At 46.1% G+C, this 17,191-nt stretch overlaps 2 protein-coding genes and 1 non-coding gene across 3 annotated transcripts; 1 reads left to right on the top strand and 2 right to left on the bottom strand.

Annotated features, from left to right (window-relative positions):
* The first annotated feature begins 1,591 nt into the window (after window positions 1-1,591).
* On the top strand, window positions 1,592-1,729 carry LOC119944299. Its single transcript, XR_005455792.1, has one exon. It is a non-coding gene; the product is annotated as a small nucleolar RNA SNORA7 (small nucleolar RNA).
* Window positions 1,730-5,690: 3,961 nt separating this feature from the next.
* LOC119943878 (olfactory receptor 9I1-like) lies at window positions 5,691-6,632 on the bottom strand. The gene has a single exon (XM_038765064.1). It carries the CDS (start codon window positions 6,630-6,632, stop codon window positions 5,691-5,693), a length of 942 nt encoding a protein of 313 aa, XP_038620992.1.
* An 8,768-nt stretch (window positions 6,633-15,400) lies between these two features.
* Window positions 15,401-16,366, bottom strand: LOC119944092 (olfactory receptor 9I1-like). The gene has a single exon (XM_038765312.1). The coding sequence runs from the start codon at window positions 16,364-16,366 to the stop codon at window positions 15,401-15,403; it is 966 nt and encodes a 321-aa protein (XP_038621240.1).
* Window positions 16,367-17,191: the final 825 nt, after the last annotated feature.

The following is a 17,191-nucleotide window of genomic DNA, read 5'->3' as shown; positions in this document are numbered from 1 at the left end:
GATCACCGGAAAGGGAATAAATAAGAGCTTTGCCCAGGGCACTTTGCAGCCTAAAATCCTATCACCTCCAAGACACCTTCCTAGACTGAGCCTTCAATCTCCCCTTAACTGTTCTTCCCTCTGCGACAACTCTGCACTTGGCCGTGCACTCCTCAAGCATCCTGATACTCACCCCAGCTCCACAGCACTTCTACCCATCTCCTTTTACTTTTCTATTCCCCTTATCCCTAATTTCTTTTCATGTCTGTCTCTACTTGTAGAGTGTAAGCTCCTCGTGGGCTTGGATCCTGTCTACCAACCTTGCTGTACTGTACTTTCCTAAGCAATTAGTACAGTGCTTTGCACACTGTAAGTGCTCAAGAAATGCCATGGATCAATTGACTGTTGGACTGATCTACCCGTTAAAGTTGGTCGGCCAGGTTGGCTTCATAGACTTGATCCTCTAGACTGTAAACTTGTCTTTAGACTGTAAGCTTGTTATGGGCAGGGAACCTGAGGAACCGGGAGATGAAGACCACCTTCAGGAAGCTATCCCCCTGGATACAGAGGGGCAGCATGGCCCAGAGGAAAGAGCACGGGCCCGAGAGTCAGATGATCTGGGTTCTAATTCTGATTCTATGTGCCTGCTGTGTGATCTTGGGCAAGTCACTTCATTTCTCGGTGCCTCAGTTACCTCAACTGTAAAATGGGGATTCGATAACTACTTGGTACAAGTTGGCAACATTTATTGAGCACTTAATGAGTGCAGAACATTGTATGAAACACTTGGGAGACAAACAGAGGTGAAGTTAAGAACTACAATAAAATAAGATCCATCAAACCCTTGTTTCTCTTTCCTGTCAACTCCATATATGACCATGGACTAATAACTTTATCCCCCTGTGACTTCGATAACTGCTTTCCTTCCTATTTAGACTGTGAGCCCTACGTTGGACAGGGGCAGTGCCTGATCTGGTAATCTTGAATCTTCCCCAGCGTTTAGAAGGGAGCTTGACACACAGTAAGTGCTTAGGAAATACTATTAGTTTCATAATAGGAATGTGTCTGCCAACTCTGTTATAGTGTACTCTCCCGAGTACTTAGTACAGTGCTCTGCACACAGTAAGTGCTCAATAAATATGATTGAATGAATGAAAGAATGAACATTGTGCTGAGTACTTGGGAGAGTACAATAAAGTAGACTAGATCCTTGCCCTCAAAGACTTTACAGTCTAGCAGGGGAGACGGATGCTAAAATCAATTACAGGGAGGGGGTAGAAACTGAGTTTAAAGATATGAGGGAAGGAGAGAGTGGGAGTAGTGCCTGTAATTAGAGGATGAGGACCTCAACTGCCTAGGTGATACAGTAGGGAGGGAAATAGAGTAGGGACGTGAGGGATTAGTCAGGGAAGACTTCCTGGAGGACATGCGGATTACTCAGGGAAGGCTTAGTATAGTGCTCCGCACACATTAAATGCTCAATAAATATGACTGATTGAATGATTAATAAGTTTATCCCCCATATGCCTCAGTGTTCCCATTTATAAAATGGGCATTCCCCTCTGGATTCCTATTTTACCTAGAAGAATTAAGATGTAGCAAGTAAAAGGAACCCCTCTCATGGTCGCACCTGGAGAGTTTCCAGTAATCTACCAATCCCGACTACGGGAGGGAGAGTCAAGCAGAGCCATGCCCATTCCATTCCTAGCTTGGGCGGTGGCTAGCGAGTGGAAGGCAATCTGCTACAATTAAAAACTCACCTGTGCTGAGCAGCAGCAGCATGGGAGAGATGCAAGGGCAGAGACTCATTTACTGCATGGAAGGAGGCAATGGTAAACCTCTTTTAAATTTTTACCAAGAAAACTCTACCAGAACAATTGCAGATGGAAGTGGGGCATTCTGGGAAAGATGTGTCCATGGCATCTCTATGGGTCGGACATGATGACAGCATAAGACAACAACAAGTTCAAGGATATGTTGAGCTTTTGGTGGCGGGCAAACATCCAGGTGGAGATGTCCTGAAGGCCGGAGGAGATATGAGCCTGGAGGGAGAGAGAACAGGGGAGAAGATGTAGATTTTGGTGTCATCTGCTCTTTCCACTAGGCAATCCTGCTTCTAAGCACTGGTTACCTCACTCTCACCACTTCCCTCCTCCCATTCTTAACCTTCATCTTCAACCACTCACTCTCCAATGGTTTCTTACCTTCTGCCTTCAAACATGCCCACGTCTCCCCCATCCTAAAAAAACCCTCTCTTGACCCTACTGCCCCTTCCAGTTATTTCCCTAACTCCCTCCTACCCTTCCTTTCCAAGCTCCTAGAGCAAGTCGCCTACACTCGCTGCCTTGAATTCCTCAACTCCAACTCTCTCCTAGACCCCCTATAATCTGGCTTCTGTCCCCTCCACTCCACCGAAAATGCCCTCTCAAAGGTCACCAGTGACCTCCTTCTTGCCAAATCCAGTGGTTCCTACTCTATCCTGAACCTCTTTGACTTCTCAGTTGCCTTTGACACTGTGGACCATCCCCTTCTCCTCAACACACTATCCAACTTTGTCTTCATGGACTCCGTCCTCTCCTGGTTCTCCTTTTTTCACTCTGGCTGTACATTCTCAGTCTCCTTCGTGGGCTCCTCCCCCTCCCATCTCCTTATTGTAGGGGTTCCTCAAGAATCAGTCTTGGTCCCACTCTGTTCTCCATCTATGCTCATTTCCTTGGTGAACTCATTCGCTCCCACGGCTTCAACTTTCATCTCTATGCAGATGACACCCAAGTCTACATCTCCTCCCCAGTTCTCTCTCCCTCCCTCCAGGCTCGTATCTCCTCCGGGCTTCAGGACATCTCCACCTGTATGTCTGCCCACCACCTAAAACTCAACATGTCCAAGATTGAGCTGCTTATCTTCCCTCCCAAACCCTGCCCTCTCCCTGACTTTCCTGTCACTGTAGACGGCACTACCATCTTTCCTGTCTCAAAAGCCCACAACCTTGCTGTCATCCTGGATTCCGCTCTCTCATTCACACCACACATCCAATCTGACACTAAAACCTGCAGGTCTCACCTTCACAACATCACTAAGATCCTCCCTTTCCTCTCCATCCAAACCGCTACCTTGTTGGTACAATCTCTCCTCCTAACCCAGCTGGATTACTGCATAGGCCTCCTTTCTGATCTCCCATCCTCCTGTCTCTCCCCCCCTCAGTCTATACTGCACTCTGCTACCTAGATTATCTTTCTTCAGAAGCACTCTGGGCATGTCACTCGCCTCCTCAAAAATCTCCAGTGGTTACCTATCAACGTTTGCATGAAGTAAAAACTCCTCACTATTTTCTTCAAAGTTCTCCATCACCTGCCCCCTCCTACTCACCTCCCTTCTCTCCTTCAGCCCGGCCCACACACTCTGCTCCTCTGCCGCTATCTTCCTCACTGTGCCTCATTTTTGCTTGTCCCGCTGTCGACCCCTGGCCCACATCCTACCTCTGGCCTGGGAATGCCCTCCCTCCACACATCCACCAAACTAGCTCTCTTCCTCCCTCAAAGCCCTGCTGAGAGATCCCCTCCTCAAAGAGCCCTTCCCAGTCTGAGCCCCCACTTTTCTTCTGTTCCTCCTCCCCTCCCCATCACCCCCACTCCCTCCCTCTGTCCTTTCCCCTTCCCCACCCCATAGCACTTGTGTTTATTATTTATATTTATTCATTTAATATTAATTTTTAATTTTTAAATTTTAAATTTAATATTAATTATTTATTTAATATTTATTACTCTATTTTATAAATAATGTGCATATATCCATAATTTTATTTATCTATTTCAATGGTATTGACACCATCTTGTATGTTTTGTTGTCTGTCTCCCCCTTCTAGACTGTGAATCCGTTTGTTGGGTAGGGATTGTCTCCATCTGTTGCTGAACTGTACTTTCCAAGTGCTTAGTACAAGGCTCTGCACACAGTAAACTCTCAATAAATACGATTGAATGAATGAATGAATTTGTTTGTATCCACCCCAGCACTTAGTACAGTGCCTAGTATGTAGTAAGTGCTTAACAAGTACCACATTTATTATTATTATTATTATTATTATTATTATTATTATTATCAACAACATTGTCAGGTCTGTGAAGTTATCCCTCACCTTTTTAGTTCCCAAAAGTGACCTCTAGACTGTAAGCTCACTGGGGGCAGGGAATGTGCCCGTTATATTTTTAATTGAACTCTCCCAAGCGCTTAGTACAGTGCTCTACACACAATAAGCACACAATAAATATGATTGAATGACTGACAGAACAGTCAGGTTGGGAGAAGGGCTGGCATCTAGTTCCTGGAATATTGCTCTGCCAATCAGATCCGAGAGCTCCACGGTGCTCACTCTTTCCTGTTTTTTGCCCTAGTGAGGTAACCAGTGCTTAGAAGCAGGATTGCCTAGTGGAAAGAACCCGTGGCCTGGGAGTTTAAGTACCTGGGTTCTAATCCTGGCTCCTCCAGTTGCACACTGTATGACCTTGGGCAAGTCACTTCTATTCTCAGTTTCCTTGTCTGCAAAATGGGGATTCAATCCTACTCCCTACTATTTATACCATCAGCCCAGTGTGGGACAGGGACTCTGTCCAATCTTATTGTCTGATATCTAACCCAGCCCTTAGCCTATTTCTTGGCAAATAGTAAGCATTTCACAAGGATCACTGTAGGTACATTCAATTCCAGATTTATCACAGTACTGAGTAGGCTGTATAGCTGCCCCAAAGGGAAGGCTGTGTGTTTGTGTGAATAATAGGGGTGAAAGAAGAGAGTTGAGGTGGCTGCTACTCATGAGAGAACAGGGGCTGCAGGAAGCTAGTTCTGTCTGATCTAACTGGGACTGAGAAGACTCAGGGCCCTTAATTTTATAGATCATCATCATCATCATCAATCGTATTTATTGAGCGCTTACTATGTGCAGAGCACTGTACTAAGCACTTGGGAAGTACAAATTGGCAACATATAGAGACAGTCCCTACCCAACAGTGGGCTCACAGTCTAAAAGGGGGAGACAGAGAACAAAACCAAACATACTAACAAAATAAAATAAAAAGAATAGATATGTACAAGTAAAATAAATAAATAAATAAATAGATGGGTCAACCTTCCCTGTGAATATAGCAAAAACTCTTCACCATTGGCTTGAATGCGCTTAACCACTTTCCCCCATCCTACCTCACTTGGCTGTGCCCTCCTACTACAACCGAGCCTGCCCACTTCTCTTGTGCTAACCTTCTCACTGCACCTCAATCTCATGATAATTAATCTTACTCAATAATGCCTACTGCCCTGATAGGGTTTGGCAGAAAGTACCTCTCTCCTCCAGGCCCGTTTGATACCACCGAGCCCCGCCAATTTAGACCTGCTTCCAGCCACAGCTTGAGTGCTTAGAACAGTGCTTTGCACACAGTAAGCACTTAACAAATACCATCAGTATTACTATTATTACTTTGTAATCATCACCCAGGGAAGAAAAATGAAATACATTTGAAAGATGAATACAGGTCGTTAGAGTTCAGGCAAGCCAACCCCAGTGAGGTGATGTGTGAGGCCTATGAAAGCAGGACTTGGACCCGGGATGGTTCAGCTCTGAGATCCAAGTGAGGAAGACCTTCTGTGAGCCCAGTGGAGGTGATGGATGGGACTAGTTCACTGCCAAAGCCAGAGGAACGTTTTCAATCGATGGACTTGACCTTTTACGGCCCTTGCGCCATCTTGGTCCTGTGGAAAATTCTCCTCAGGGCCTCCTTCACCTCCTTGTTCCTCAGGCTGTAAATCACGGGGTTGAGCATGGGGATGACCACGGTGTAGAACACGGATACCACCTTGTCCACCTCCAAGGCCTGGCCAATATTGCCTTTCAGATACATGAAGGTGAGAGTCCCAAAAAACAGAGCCACCGCGGTCATGTGAGAGCCACAGGTAGAGAAAGTCTTGGCCCTTCCACCGGCTGAACGGATGCACAGGATGGCCTTGATGATGAACAGGTAGGAGACCAGGATCACCGTCACGCTGGTCGTGATGACACAGAAAGATACGAGGTAGATGACCAGCTCCTGGGCCTTGCTGTCAGTGCACGACAACTTCAGCAAGGGCGGGAGGTCACAGAAGAAGAAGTCCAAGTGGTGAGACTTACAGAAGGAGAGAGAGAAGGTGCTGCCCGTGCGGATCACGCTGGTGAGCTGTCCCCCCGCGTAAGCCCCAGACACCAGCCCCCAGCGGGCCCGGGGGGTCACGATGGCAACATAGAGGAGGGGGTGGCACACGGCCACGTAGCGGTCGTAGGCCATGACCGCGAGGAGGAAGCACTCACTGCTGGCGCACAGTGTGAAGAGGAAGTACTGGGCCACACATCGTCCGGACGTGAGGGACACACCGCCAGACCTCAGGGCCACAAGCATCTGAGGGACAATGACCGAAGAGTAGCAGGCGTCCAGGAAGGAGAGGTGGCCGAGGAAGAAGTACATGGGTGTCTGGAGATGAGTGTCCACCTGGATGAGCCCGAATATACCCAGGTTGCCCCCCAGGGTGAGGAGGTAAAAGACCAGGAATACCCAGAAGAGGACCCTCTGAAGTTCTGGCTGCCCGGGGAAACCCGTTAGGAGAAACTCGGTCCCTTCAGTGCCGTTCTCAGCCATTGAGCTGGGTTTACCAACTGAGGTGAAAAACAAAAAGAAAATGTTGACCTAGTGGAAGAGGATGTTGGTTTCTCTGCAAAGGAACAAGTCACACCGACCTCAAGTTTGAGAGTCAGAAGACCTGAGTTCTCATCCTGACTTTGACACTTGGCTGTTGTATGATTGTGGGCAACTCACTTCGGTTTTCTATTTCTCAGCTCCCTCATCTGTATAATGGGGATTTAATCCTCCTTCCTTTGATTTAGACGGTGAGCCCTATGCGGGACAGAGTTAAACATGCCCACATCTCCCCCATCCTAAAAAAACCCTCTCTTGACCCCACCTCCCCTTCTAATTATCGCCCTATCTCCCTCCTACCCTTCCTTTCCAAACTCCAAGAACAAGTCATCTGCACTTGCTGTCTCGAATTCCTCAATGCCAACTCTCTCCTTGACCCCCTCCAATCTGGTTTCCATCCACTACATTCCACTGAAACTGCCCTCTCAAAGGTCACCAATGACCTCCTTCTTGCCAAATTCAATGGCTCCCACTCTGTCCTAATCCTCCTCGACCTTTCAGCTGCCATTGACACTGTGGCTTACCCCCTTCTCCTCAAAACTCTATCCAAACCTTGGCTTCACAGACACCATCCTCTCCTGGTTCTTCGCTTATCTCTCTGGCCATTCATTCTCAGTTTCCTTTGTGGGCTCCTCCTCCCCCTCCCATCCCCTTACTGTAGGGGTTCCTCAAGGGTCAGTCCTTGGTCCCCTTCTGTTCTCTATCTACACTTACTCCCTTAGTGAACTCATTTGCTCCCATGGCTTCAACTATCATTTCTATGCTGATGACACCCAAATCTACATCTCCGCCCCTGCTCTCTCTCCCTCCCTCCAGGCTCGTATCTCCTCCTGCTTTCAGGACATATCCATCTGGATGTCTGCCCGCCATCTGAAACTCAGTATGTCCAAGACTGATCTCCTTATCTTGCCTCCCAAACCCTGTCCTCTCCCTGACTTTCCTGTCACTGTAGACAGCACTGCCATCCTTCCCGTCTCATAAGCCCACAACCCTGGTGTCATCCTCTACTCCACTCTCTCATTCACCCCTCAAATCCAATCCATCACAAAAACCCACCAGTCTCACCGCCACAACATCACCAAGATTCGCCCTTTCTTCTCCATCGAAACCGCTACTTTGCTGGTTCAATCTCTCATCCTATCCCGACTGGATTACTGGATCAGCCTACTCTCTGATCTCCCATCCTCTTGTCTCTCCCTGCTTAAGTCTGTACTTCACTCTGCTGCCCAAATTATCTTTGTACAGAAACGCTCTGGGCATTTCACTCCCCTCCTCAAAAATCTCCAGTGGTTGCCTGTCAACCTACGAATCGAGCAAAAACTCCTCACTCTCAGCTTCAAGGCTCCATCACCTCACCCCTCTTACCTCACCTCCCTTCTCTCCTTCTACGGCCCAGCATGCACCCTCTGCTCCTCTGCTGCTAACCTCCTCAGTGTGCCTCATTCTCGCTTGTCCCGCCATTGACCCCGGCCCACGTCCTTCCCCTGGCCTGGAATGCCCTCCCTCCACACATCCACCAAGCCAGCTCTCTTTCTCCCTTCAAAGCCGTATTGAGCTTACCTCCTCCAGGAAGCCTTCCCAGACTGAGCTCCCTTTTTCCTCTCCTCCTCCCCATCCCCCTCCTCTGCCATACCTCCTTCTCCTCCCCACAGCACTTGTATATATTTGTACATTCATTCATTCAATCGTATTTATTGTGCACTTACTGTGTGCAGAGCACTGTACTAAGTGCTTGGAAAGTACAATTCAGCAACAAAGACAGACCATCCCTGCCTACAATGGGCTCACAGTTAGAAGGGGGGAGATAGACATCAAAATAAGTAAATGGGAATCAATAGCATCAATATAAATAAATAGAATTAGGGATTATATATTTACATCAGAACAACATACACATCAGAAGAATACTTCCACTTCCTTTTCTCACATATCCTCTGAGACAGGCTCAGGCCAGGGTTCAGGCTCCCCACATGAAAGCACACGCTTACTCTCTGACGCTGACAAAGACCAATTGCTCTGAAGTCAATTTTATTGTTTCCCCTAAATTTGAAGGAATCAGAGTGTGCTAATCTGCTCTGCCTCTCCTCTCGGGACAAAAGGGGCCTTTACATTTAAGAAACTGCATCATATTAAAATGATAATGAGAATTAATATTCAGACCTTTGTTACATGGGAGCCCCATTATTAAAAAGAGTTCATTGGGAAGCAGTTTTGCGGTAAATAATCCTCTAATTGTCCTTTCTAAACATTTTTCTTTTATTTCTCTGGGTAGTAATATCAATACTCTTTATAAGTAGAGTAAAAAGAGCATGGCAGCTAGTCACCTTTAAATTCTGGGCCGGAAAGAGGAATTGGTGGCATCCATGTGAACTGAAGGAGTTTTGTACTCCCGTGAGAATAAAAAAATGTGCTGATAGGGGTTACGTGGAGAATGGCTGAAACAGAATGTTTTCATTAATTAGTAACTAAAGAAAATATGATTTTTTTTAAGTAATGATGTTTTAAAAGACGTTCTTGGTCTTGGAGTTATTTTCTTCTTCAATGACACGCATACTCAGAGATACAGTCTCACCATCAGCAGTGTAGTCTTTGAATTACGCTATATACTTGGAGAGCAGCTTGACTGTTTTCCCTTGTCCACAAGGCTTTGGTACTTGGCAAATGCTGATAGCTTAACTGTTCACTGAAATATAGAATCTAATTGCTTAATGGCAGTAACTGAGCACTGTCTCCAAGAACAGTTCAGTGCAATATGTGAGCCAGTTAAATGTTTGAATCGGTGTGCACATATAAAAATCATCCTCGGCTCTGCTATAATGTTTGATACTTGCAGCAGTCAAGGCAGTATTATAGTTTGTCCCTTAATAATGTAATCTTATTAAAATTTCTCTTCAAAATAAGAGCCACCCTATTGCTGATTGCTACCAGCCAGCGTGCAGCGCTTTGGTGACTATTTAAATACACAAAGCATTGCTTCATTTTTTTTTCATACACAATGGAATGACAGTCCTGAAAATGAAACAAATATCCGCGGAACTCCAATAAAACTGTAACAGAAAGGAGGATTACAAGAGTCATGCCTTTTCTTCTCAGAGGAATGGTTCATTTCAGATAGTGTTTAGGAATAATTTCCTACAATGATTGTAAGGACTTCAAACACAAAAATACCGCACAACATCAGCTTTGTTTGGCAATGTGCAGTACTATATGTTAGAAACGAATGACCTCGTCTTCACCTCATCGAGTCTGGTAATGTTGGTGCGATCAGCTTTCCAAACACAAAAAACCTGATGTTTGTTTCTTTTTTTCATGGCACTTGTTAAGTGCTTACTATGTACTAGGTACCATAATAATGATGGTTTTTGTTAAGCAATTACTATGTGCAAAGCACCGTTCTAAGCACTGGGGTATATACAAGTTAATCAGGTTTTCCCACGTGGGGCTCCCAGGCTTAATCCCCATTTTACAGATGAAGTAACTGAGGCACAGAGAAGTTAAGTGACTTGCCCAAAGTCACACAGCTGACAAGTGGTGGAGTCAGGATTAGAACCCAGGTCCTTCCTACTCCTAAGCCCATGCTCTATTCACTAGGCCATGTAGCTTACCTTAGGGCTTATCTCAGGATCCTTTCAAATGACAGGAGACAGTATATGTTGCCAACTTGTATTTCCCAAGTGCTTAGTACAGTGCTTTGCACACAGTAAGCGCTCAATAAATACGATTGATTGATTGATTGATTGATTGACAGTGAGGAGAAGGAGCGGAAGAGTACTGGAAAGAGTTAGCCCAGGGAAGCTTGGGGGAGAAGAGGCATGTGATGAGATGCACAGCTAAGGGGAGCCGATCTCCTCTACCAAGCCGTGGCATTACCCAGCAAAAAGAATCTGGGAAAAGGCTAAGACCTTACGACATGCCCCTCATGTCACCCCATGAAGGGAGGAAAACACAGACGTTCGTTGGTTGGAAAAGCCTCACACATATCCACACAAGGTTTCCGAGAAACAACCAACATCCTTGCTGCAGTAACAGAAACAACTTGTTAAGGCACAAGATTCATAAACAGCTCCTGAAGAAGAAGTAGCTTCTACTCAATAGACAGCCAATGTTCAGATGTCACTCACTGTACAGATTTATTATTCTATTTATTTTACTTGTACATATTTACTATTCTATTTATTTTGTTAATGATGTGCATATAGCTACAATTCTATTCTGACGATTTTGACACCTGTCTCCATGTTTTGTTTTGTTGTCAGTCTCCCCCTCCTAGATTGTGAGCCTATTGTTGGGTAGGGACCGTCTCTATGTGTTGCCGACTTTTCCTTCTCAAGCACTTAGTACAGTGCTCTGCACACAGTAAGTGCTCAATAAATATGATTGATTGAATGAGTGAATGAATGAAATAGGAGAGGAGCCCGAGAGGCAGCCAGTAAAAGGAGAAAAACACCTCCAGACCCCACCAGCAAGGCTGCAAAGAAAAAAAATCAATCCATCAGTGGCACATGTTGAGTGCTTACTGTGAGCAGAGCACTGTTCTAAGCACTTGGCAGAGCACAATATGTTAAAAAATACCACTCACCTGTGTGAATGAAATCAAACTTAGGACCTTGAATTTTCTTGAATGCTCTATCTAAAGTTTGGCTCTGTGTTTTCCTCCTCTTGCATTCAATAGTATTTACTGAGTGCTTACTATGTATAACACCACAGAGTTAGTGGATAAGTTCTCTGTCTGCAATGAGGAAAAGGCACTTGGGGATGTTTAGTTAGTGGTTAAGTTCTCTGTCCACAATGAGAAAAGGCACCTGGGGATGTTTTCCATTTTGATAACTGGCTTTTTTTAATGGTGTTTGGTAAGCACTTACTACTCATCAAACACTGTTCTAATTGTTCGGGTATATACCCTCTCCAACCTTCCAATGAACAGACTTACCTGGGGTGGTACCAAGTTCTTTAACTCCACATAGGCTGACTGGGTCACCGTGGAAAGCACGTTTATGTTGATTTCATAATCCTCAGGAAGGGCAATTCTAATTTGGGATCTCCTACAGGACACCTAATTAATAGGTCTCTAGATTCCAAACTCCTAACCAGATCTTAGAAAACTTCAAGACAGACAATGGGAGAAAAGGGATCTCCAGTTAGCATAATTGTTTGGATTTGAGCTCTCTAATCAAGCCTAAATCTGCGAGTTAACAAGCACTCAGACTTCCTAACTGGGGGTAAAACAACTCAATCAATCAATAAATCAATGGTATCGAGTGCTTACTAAACACAGAGTAAATGAAATAATAAAAATGGTATTTGTTAAGTGCTTACTATGTGCCAAGCAAGGTTCCAAGCCCTGGGGTAGATACAAAGGAATCAGTTTGTCCCAAGGGTGGCTCACAGCCTTAATCCTCATTTTCCAGATGAGGAAACTGAGGAACAGAAAAATTAAGTGACTCACCCAAGTTCACACAGCAGACGAGTGGCAGAGCTTGGATTAGAACCCATGTCCTTTCACTCCCAGGCCCATGCTCCTTCCACTAAACCATGCTGCCTCTCATTATTATGTGTATCATCACAATAATTCACATTGTTATGCATTTTATTATACATACCATTAATAAATACCAGAATTTTTATTATTATAATTACCCATCCCTCTAGACTGTAACCTCAGTGTAGGCAGGGAATGTGTCTACTAACTATGATGTATTGCCCTCTCCCAGGTGCTTAGTACAGTGCTTTGCACCTAGCAAGTGCTCAATAAATAGCATTTTTTGTAGTTTTTGTTAGCACTTACTATGTGCCAGGCACTCTATTAAGTGCTGGGGTAGATATAAACTTGTCAGCTGTGTGACTTTGGGCAAATCACTTAACTTCTCTGGGCCTCAGTTACCTCAACTGTAAAATGGGGATTAAGACTGTGAGCCCCCCATGGGACAACCTGATCACCTGGTGAGCTCCCCAGCACTTAGAACAGTGCTTTGCACATAGTAAGCACTTAACAAATGCCATTATTATTATTATTATTGTTATATAAGCTAATCAGATTGGACAGAGTCCCTGTCCCACTTGAGGCTAACAGTCATAAACCCTTTAATAAAGATGAGGTCACTGAAGCACAGAGAAGCTGATCCCACAGCAGACACGTGGAGGAGCCAGGATTAGAACCCAGCCCCTCTAACTCCCAGGTCCAGGCTCTATCCACTAGGCCAGGCTGTTTCTCGATTGATCTGTCGATTGATTGATAGATTTGTATCTCATCTCTGGGCTCCCTAAAGTTGTTCTGTGATCCAGGGACTGGGGAGCAATAACAAAGTGATTAGCTGGCTGAGATTCTAGTTCTCCCACTGAGTCATCTGTGCTGTGGAGATCCAGGTTCTCTCTCTCAATACCATCATAATTATATAATGATTATTATGGTACTTGTTAAGCACACTGTTCGAAGAGCTGGGGTAGATACAAATCAATCAGGCTGGACAGAATTCCCATCCCACATGCTTAATCCCCATGTTACAGATGAGGTAATTGGGGCCTAGAGAAGTTAAGTGAAGCAGCATGGCTCAGTGGAAAGAACACGGGCTTTGAAGTCAGAGGTCATAGGTTCGAATACCGCTCCGCCACATGTCTGCTGTGTGACCTGGGGCAAGTCACTTAACTTCTCTGAGCCTCAGTTACCTCATCTGTAAAATGGGGATTAAGACTGTAAACCCCACGTGGGACAACTTGATCACTTTGTATCCCCCTCCAGCGCTTAGAACAGTGCTCTGCACAAAGTAAGTGCTTAATAAATGCCATTATTATTATTATTATTAAGTGACTTTCCCAAGTTCACACAGCAGATGTGGCAGAGCTGGGATTAGATTCAGGTGCTTCTGACTCCCACGCCTAAGATCTATTCACTAAGTAATGCTGCTTCTCTATTCCTAGGATCGGGGATTGTGTCTGTTGTCTTCTTTTTCTCTTCAACCCAAAAGTTATCAAATCCCAGAAGAAAGACTGTTGTATCCCAGAGATTCAAATTTGACCTCCTGGAGGAGCTCCGACAATCAGTGTGCATTTCTGAATAGGGCCTGCTCTTTTTTCTTGCTCTTTTGCATTGGCACAAGGGACATTGAGCAAAAATGGTAGGGTGGATTTTGGATGGCTCAGAAGAGTCACAGGCTGGGCCTGAATTCATTCATTCATTAATTCATTCAGTCATATTTATTGAGCACTCACTGTGTGCAGAGCACTATACCAAGCACTTGCAAAGTACAAATCGGCAACATATAGAGACAGTCACTACCCAACAACGGGCTCACAATCTACAAGGGGGAGACAGACAACAAAACAAAACAAAACAAGTAGACAGGTGTCAAAACCATCAGAATAAACAGAACTATAGTTATATACACATCATTCATAAAGTTGATAGAGAAATAAATATGTACAAATATACACAAGTGCTGTGGGGACAGGAAGAGGGAAGGGCACAGGGAGGGAGTGGGGGCTTTGGGGAGGGGAGGAGGAGCAAAGGAAAAGGAGGGGCTCAGACTGGGAAGGCCTCCTGGAGGAGGTGAGCTCTCAGTAGGGCTTGGAAGAGAGGACAAGAGCTAGTTTGGTGGATGTGTGGAGGGAGGGCATCCCAGGCCAGGGGTAGGACATGGGCCTGGGATCGATGGTGGGACAGGCAAGAACAAGGCCCAGTGAGGAGGTTTGGGAAGAGGAGCAGAGTGTGTGGGCTGGGCTGTAGAAGGAGAGATGGGAGATGAGTAGAAGGGGGCGAGATGATGGAGAGCTTTGAAGACAATAGTGAGGAGTTTTTGGTTCATGCAAGGGTTAATAGGCAACCACTAGAGATTTTTGAGGAGGGGAGTGACATGCTCTAAGCCTTTCTGAAGAAAGAAAATCCGAGCAGCAGAGTAAAGAACAGACTGAAGTGGGGCAAGAGAGGAGGATGGGAGATCAGAAAGGAGGCCAATGTAGTAATCCAGTTGGGTTAGGATGAGAGATTGAACCAAGGTAGCGGTTTGGATGGAGAGGAAAGGGTGGATCTTGGCAATGTTGTGAAGGTGAGACTGCCAGGTTTTGGTGACGGATTGGATGTGTGGGGTGAATGAGAGAGCAGAGTCAAGGAGAACACCAAGGTTGCAGGATGGGAAGGATGTTAGTGCCATCCACAGTGACCTGAAAGTCAGGGAGAGGACAGGGTTTGGGATGGAAGATAAGGAGCTCGGTCTTGGACATGTTGAGCTTTAGGTAGCAGGCAGACCTCCAGGTGGAGATGTCTTGAAGGCAAGAGATACGAGATTGGAGGGAGGGAGAACAGGGCAGGAGATGTAGATTTGGGTATCACTTTGTGATAGTTGAAGCCATGGGGGCGAGTGAGTTCACGAAGGGAATGAGTATAGATGGAGAACAGAAGGGGATCAAGAACTGACCCTTGAGGAACCCCTACAGTAAGGGGATGGGAGGGGGAGGAGGAGCCCACGAAGGAGACTGAGAATGTACAGCCAGTAGCCAGTGAGATGAGGAGAACCAAGAGAGGATGGAGTCCATGAAGGCAAAGTTGGATAATGTTTTGAGGAGAAGAGGATGGCTGACAGCGTCCAAGGAAGCTGAGAAGTTGAGGAGGATCAGGATAGAGTAGGAGCCATTGGATTTGGCAAGCAAGAGGTCATTGGTGACCTTTGGGAGGGTAGTTTTGGTGAAGTGTGTGGTACGGAAGCCAGATTGGAGAGGATCTAGGAGAGAGTAGGATTTGACCTTTTATGGCCTTGCATGATCTTGGTCCCGTGGAGAATTTTCCTCAGGGCCTCCTTCACCTCTTTGTTCCTCAGACTGTAGATCACGGGGTTAAGCATGGGGATGACCACAGTGTAGAACACGGATACCACCTTGTCCACCTCCAGGGCCTGGCCCATATTGCCTTTCAGGTACATGAAGGCAAGAGTTCCAAAGAAAAGAGCCACTGTGGTCATGTGAGAGCCACAGGTAGAGAAGGTCTTGGCCCTCCCGCCGGCCGAACGGATGCACAGGATGGCCTTGATGATGAACAGGTAGGAGACCAGGATCACCGTCACACTGGTCGTGATGACGGAGAAAGCTAGGAAGTAGATGACCACCTCCCGGGTCTTGGTTTCAGTGCACGACAGCTTCAGCAAGGGCGGGAGGTCACAGAAGAAGAAGTCCACGTGGTGAGACTTACAAAAGGAGAGAGAGAAGGTGCAGCCCGTGCGGATCACACTAATGACCAATGACCCCACGTAAGCCCCGGACACCAGCCCCCAGCGGACCCGGGGGGTCACGATGGTGACGTAGAGGAGGGGGTGGCACACAGCCACATAGCGGTCATAGGCCATGACTGCGAGGAGGAAGCACTCTGTGATGGCGCACAGCGTAAAGAGTAAGAACTGGGCCGCACATCGCCCAAATGTGACGGACACACTGCCGGACCTCAGGGCCACCAGCATCTGAGGGACGATGACCGAAGAGTAGCAAGTGTCCAGGAAGGAGAGGTGGCCGAGGAAGAAGTACATGGGTGTCTGGAGATGGGCGTCCACCTGGATGAGCCCGAATATACCCAGGTTTCCCCCCAGGGTGAAGAGGTAAAAGACCAGGAATATCCAGAAGAGGACCCTCTGCAGTTCCGGCCACTCAGGGAAACCCGTTAGGAGAAACTCGGTCCCTTCGGTGCCATTCTCGGCCATCGAGCTGTGGTTTTCAACTGAGATGAAAAAGAAAAAGAAAAGGTTTGAACTAGTGGAAGATGAGCATGGTTTCTCTGCAGAGGAACGAGTCATTCCTACCTTACCTTTGAGAGTCAGGGGACCTGAGTTCTCATCCTGACTTTGCAACTTGTCTGTTGTATGATCGTGGGCAAGTCACTTTACTTTTCTATTTCTCAGTTCCCTCATCTGCATAGTGGGGATTTAATCCTCCTCCCTTTGACTTAAATGGTGAGCCCTATGCGGGACAGGGACTGGGTCCAACCTGATTAACTTGCCTCTACCCCAGCACTTAGAACAATGCTGGACACACAGTAAGAGTTTAACAAATACAATTTTTAAAAATCTTGTCTCTATCCCAAGGCTTAGGGCAGTGCGTGGCATAGAATAAGCATTTTACAAACACAATAATAATAGTAGTAAAAATAAAAAGAGCTATCATCTATATTCCTTTTAGGGAATGGTGCCACTCAGTGCAGAGTTCCAGCAGAAATCTAAAACAAGTTGGTGAATTTCACCTCCTCCCACAGTCCTGTCCTTCTCTTTCAAACGCATCACCAATAGCATATATCAAGAGCCTGCTGTGTGCAGAGCAACGCACTGAGCACTGAAGAGAGTAATAACAATAATTTCAATGATATATGTTAAGGATCTACAATGTGCCAGGCACTGTGCTAAGCACTGGGGTAGATGCGAGATCTTGTCCCACGTGGGGCTCACAGTCTTAAGCCTCATTTTATAGATGAGAGAATTGAAACCCAGAAGAGTGAAGTGACTTGCCCAAGGTCACACAGCAGCAAAGGATTG

Source organism: Tachyglossus aculeatus, chromosome 22 (assembly GCF_015852505.1).
Source record: "Tachyglossus aculeatus isolate mTacAcu1 chromosome 22, mTacAcu1.pri, whole genome shotgun sequence".
Taxonomy (NCBI): domain Eukaryota; kingdom Metazoa; phylum Chordata; class Mammalia; order Monotremata; family Tachyglossidae; genus Tachyglossus; species Tachyglossus aculeatus.
Note: the sequence above shows the minus strand (reverse complement) of the source record. Positions and strands in the feature narration are given on the sequence as shown.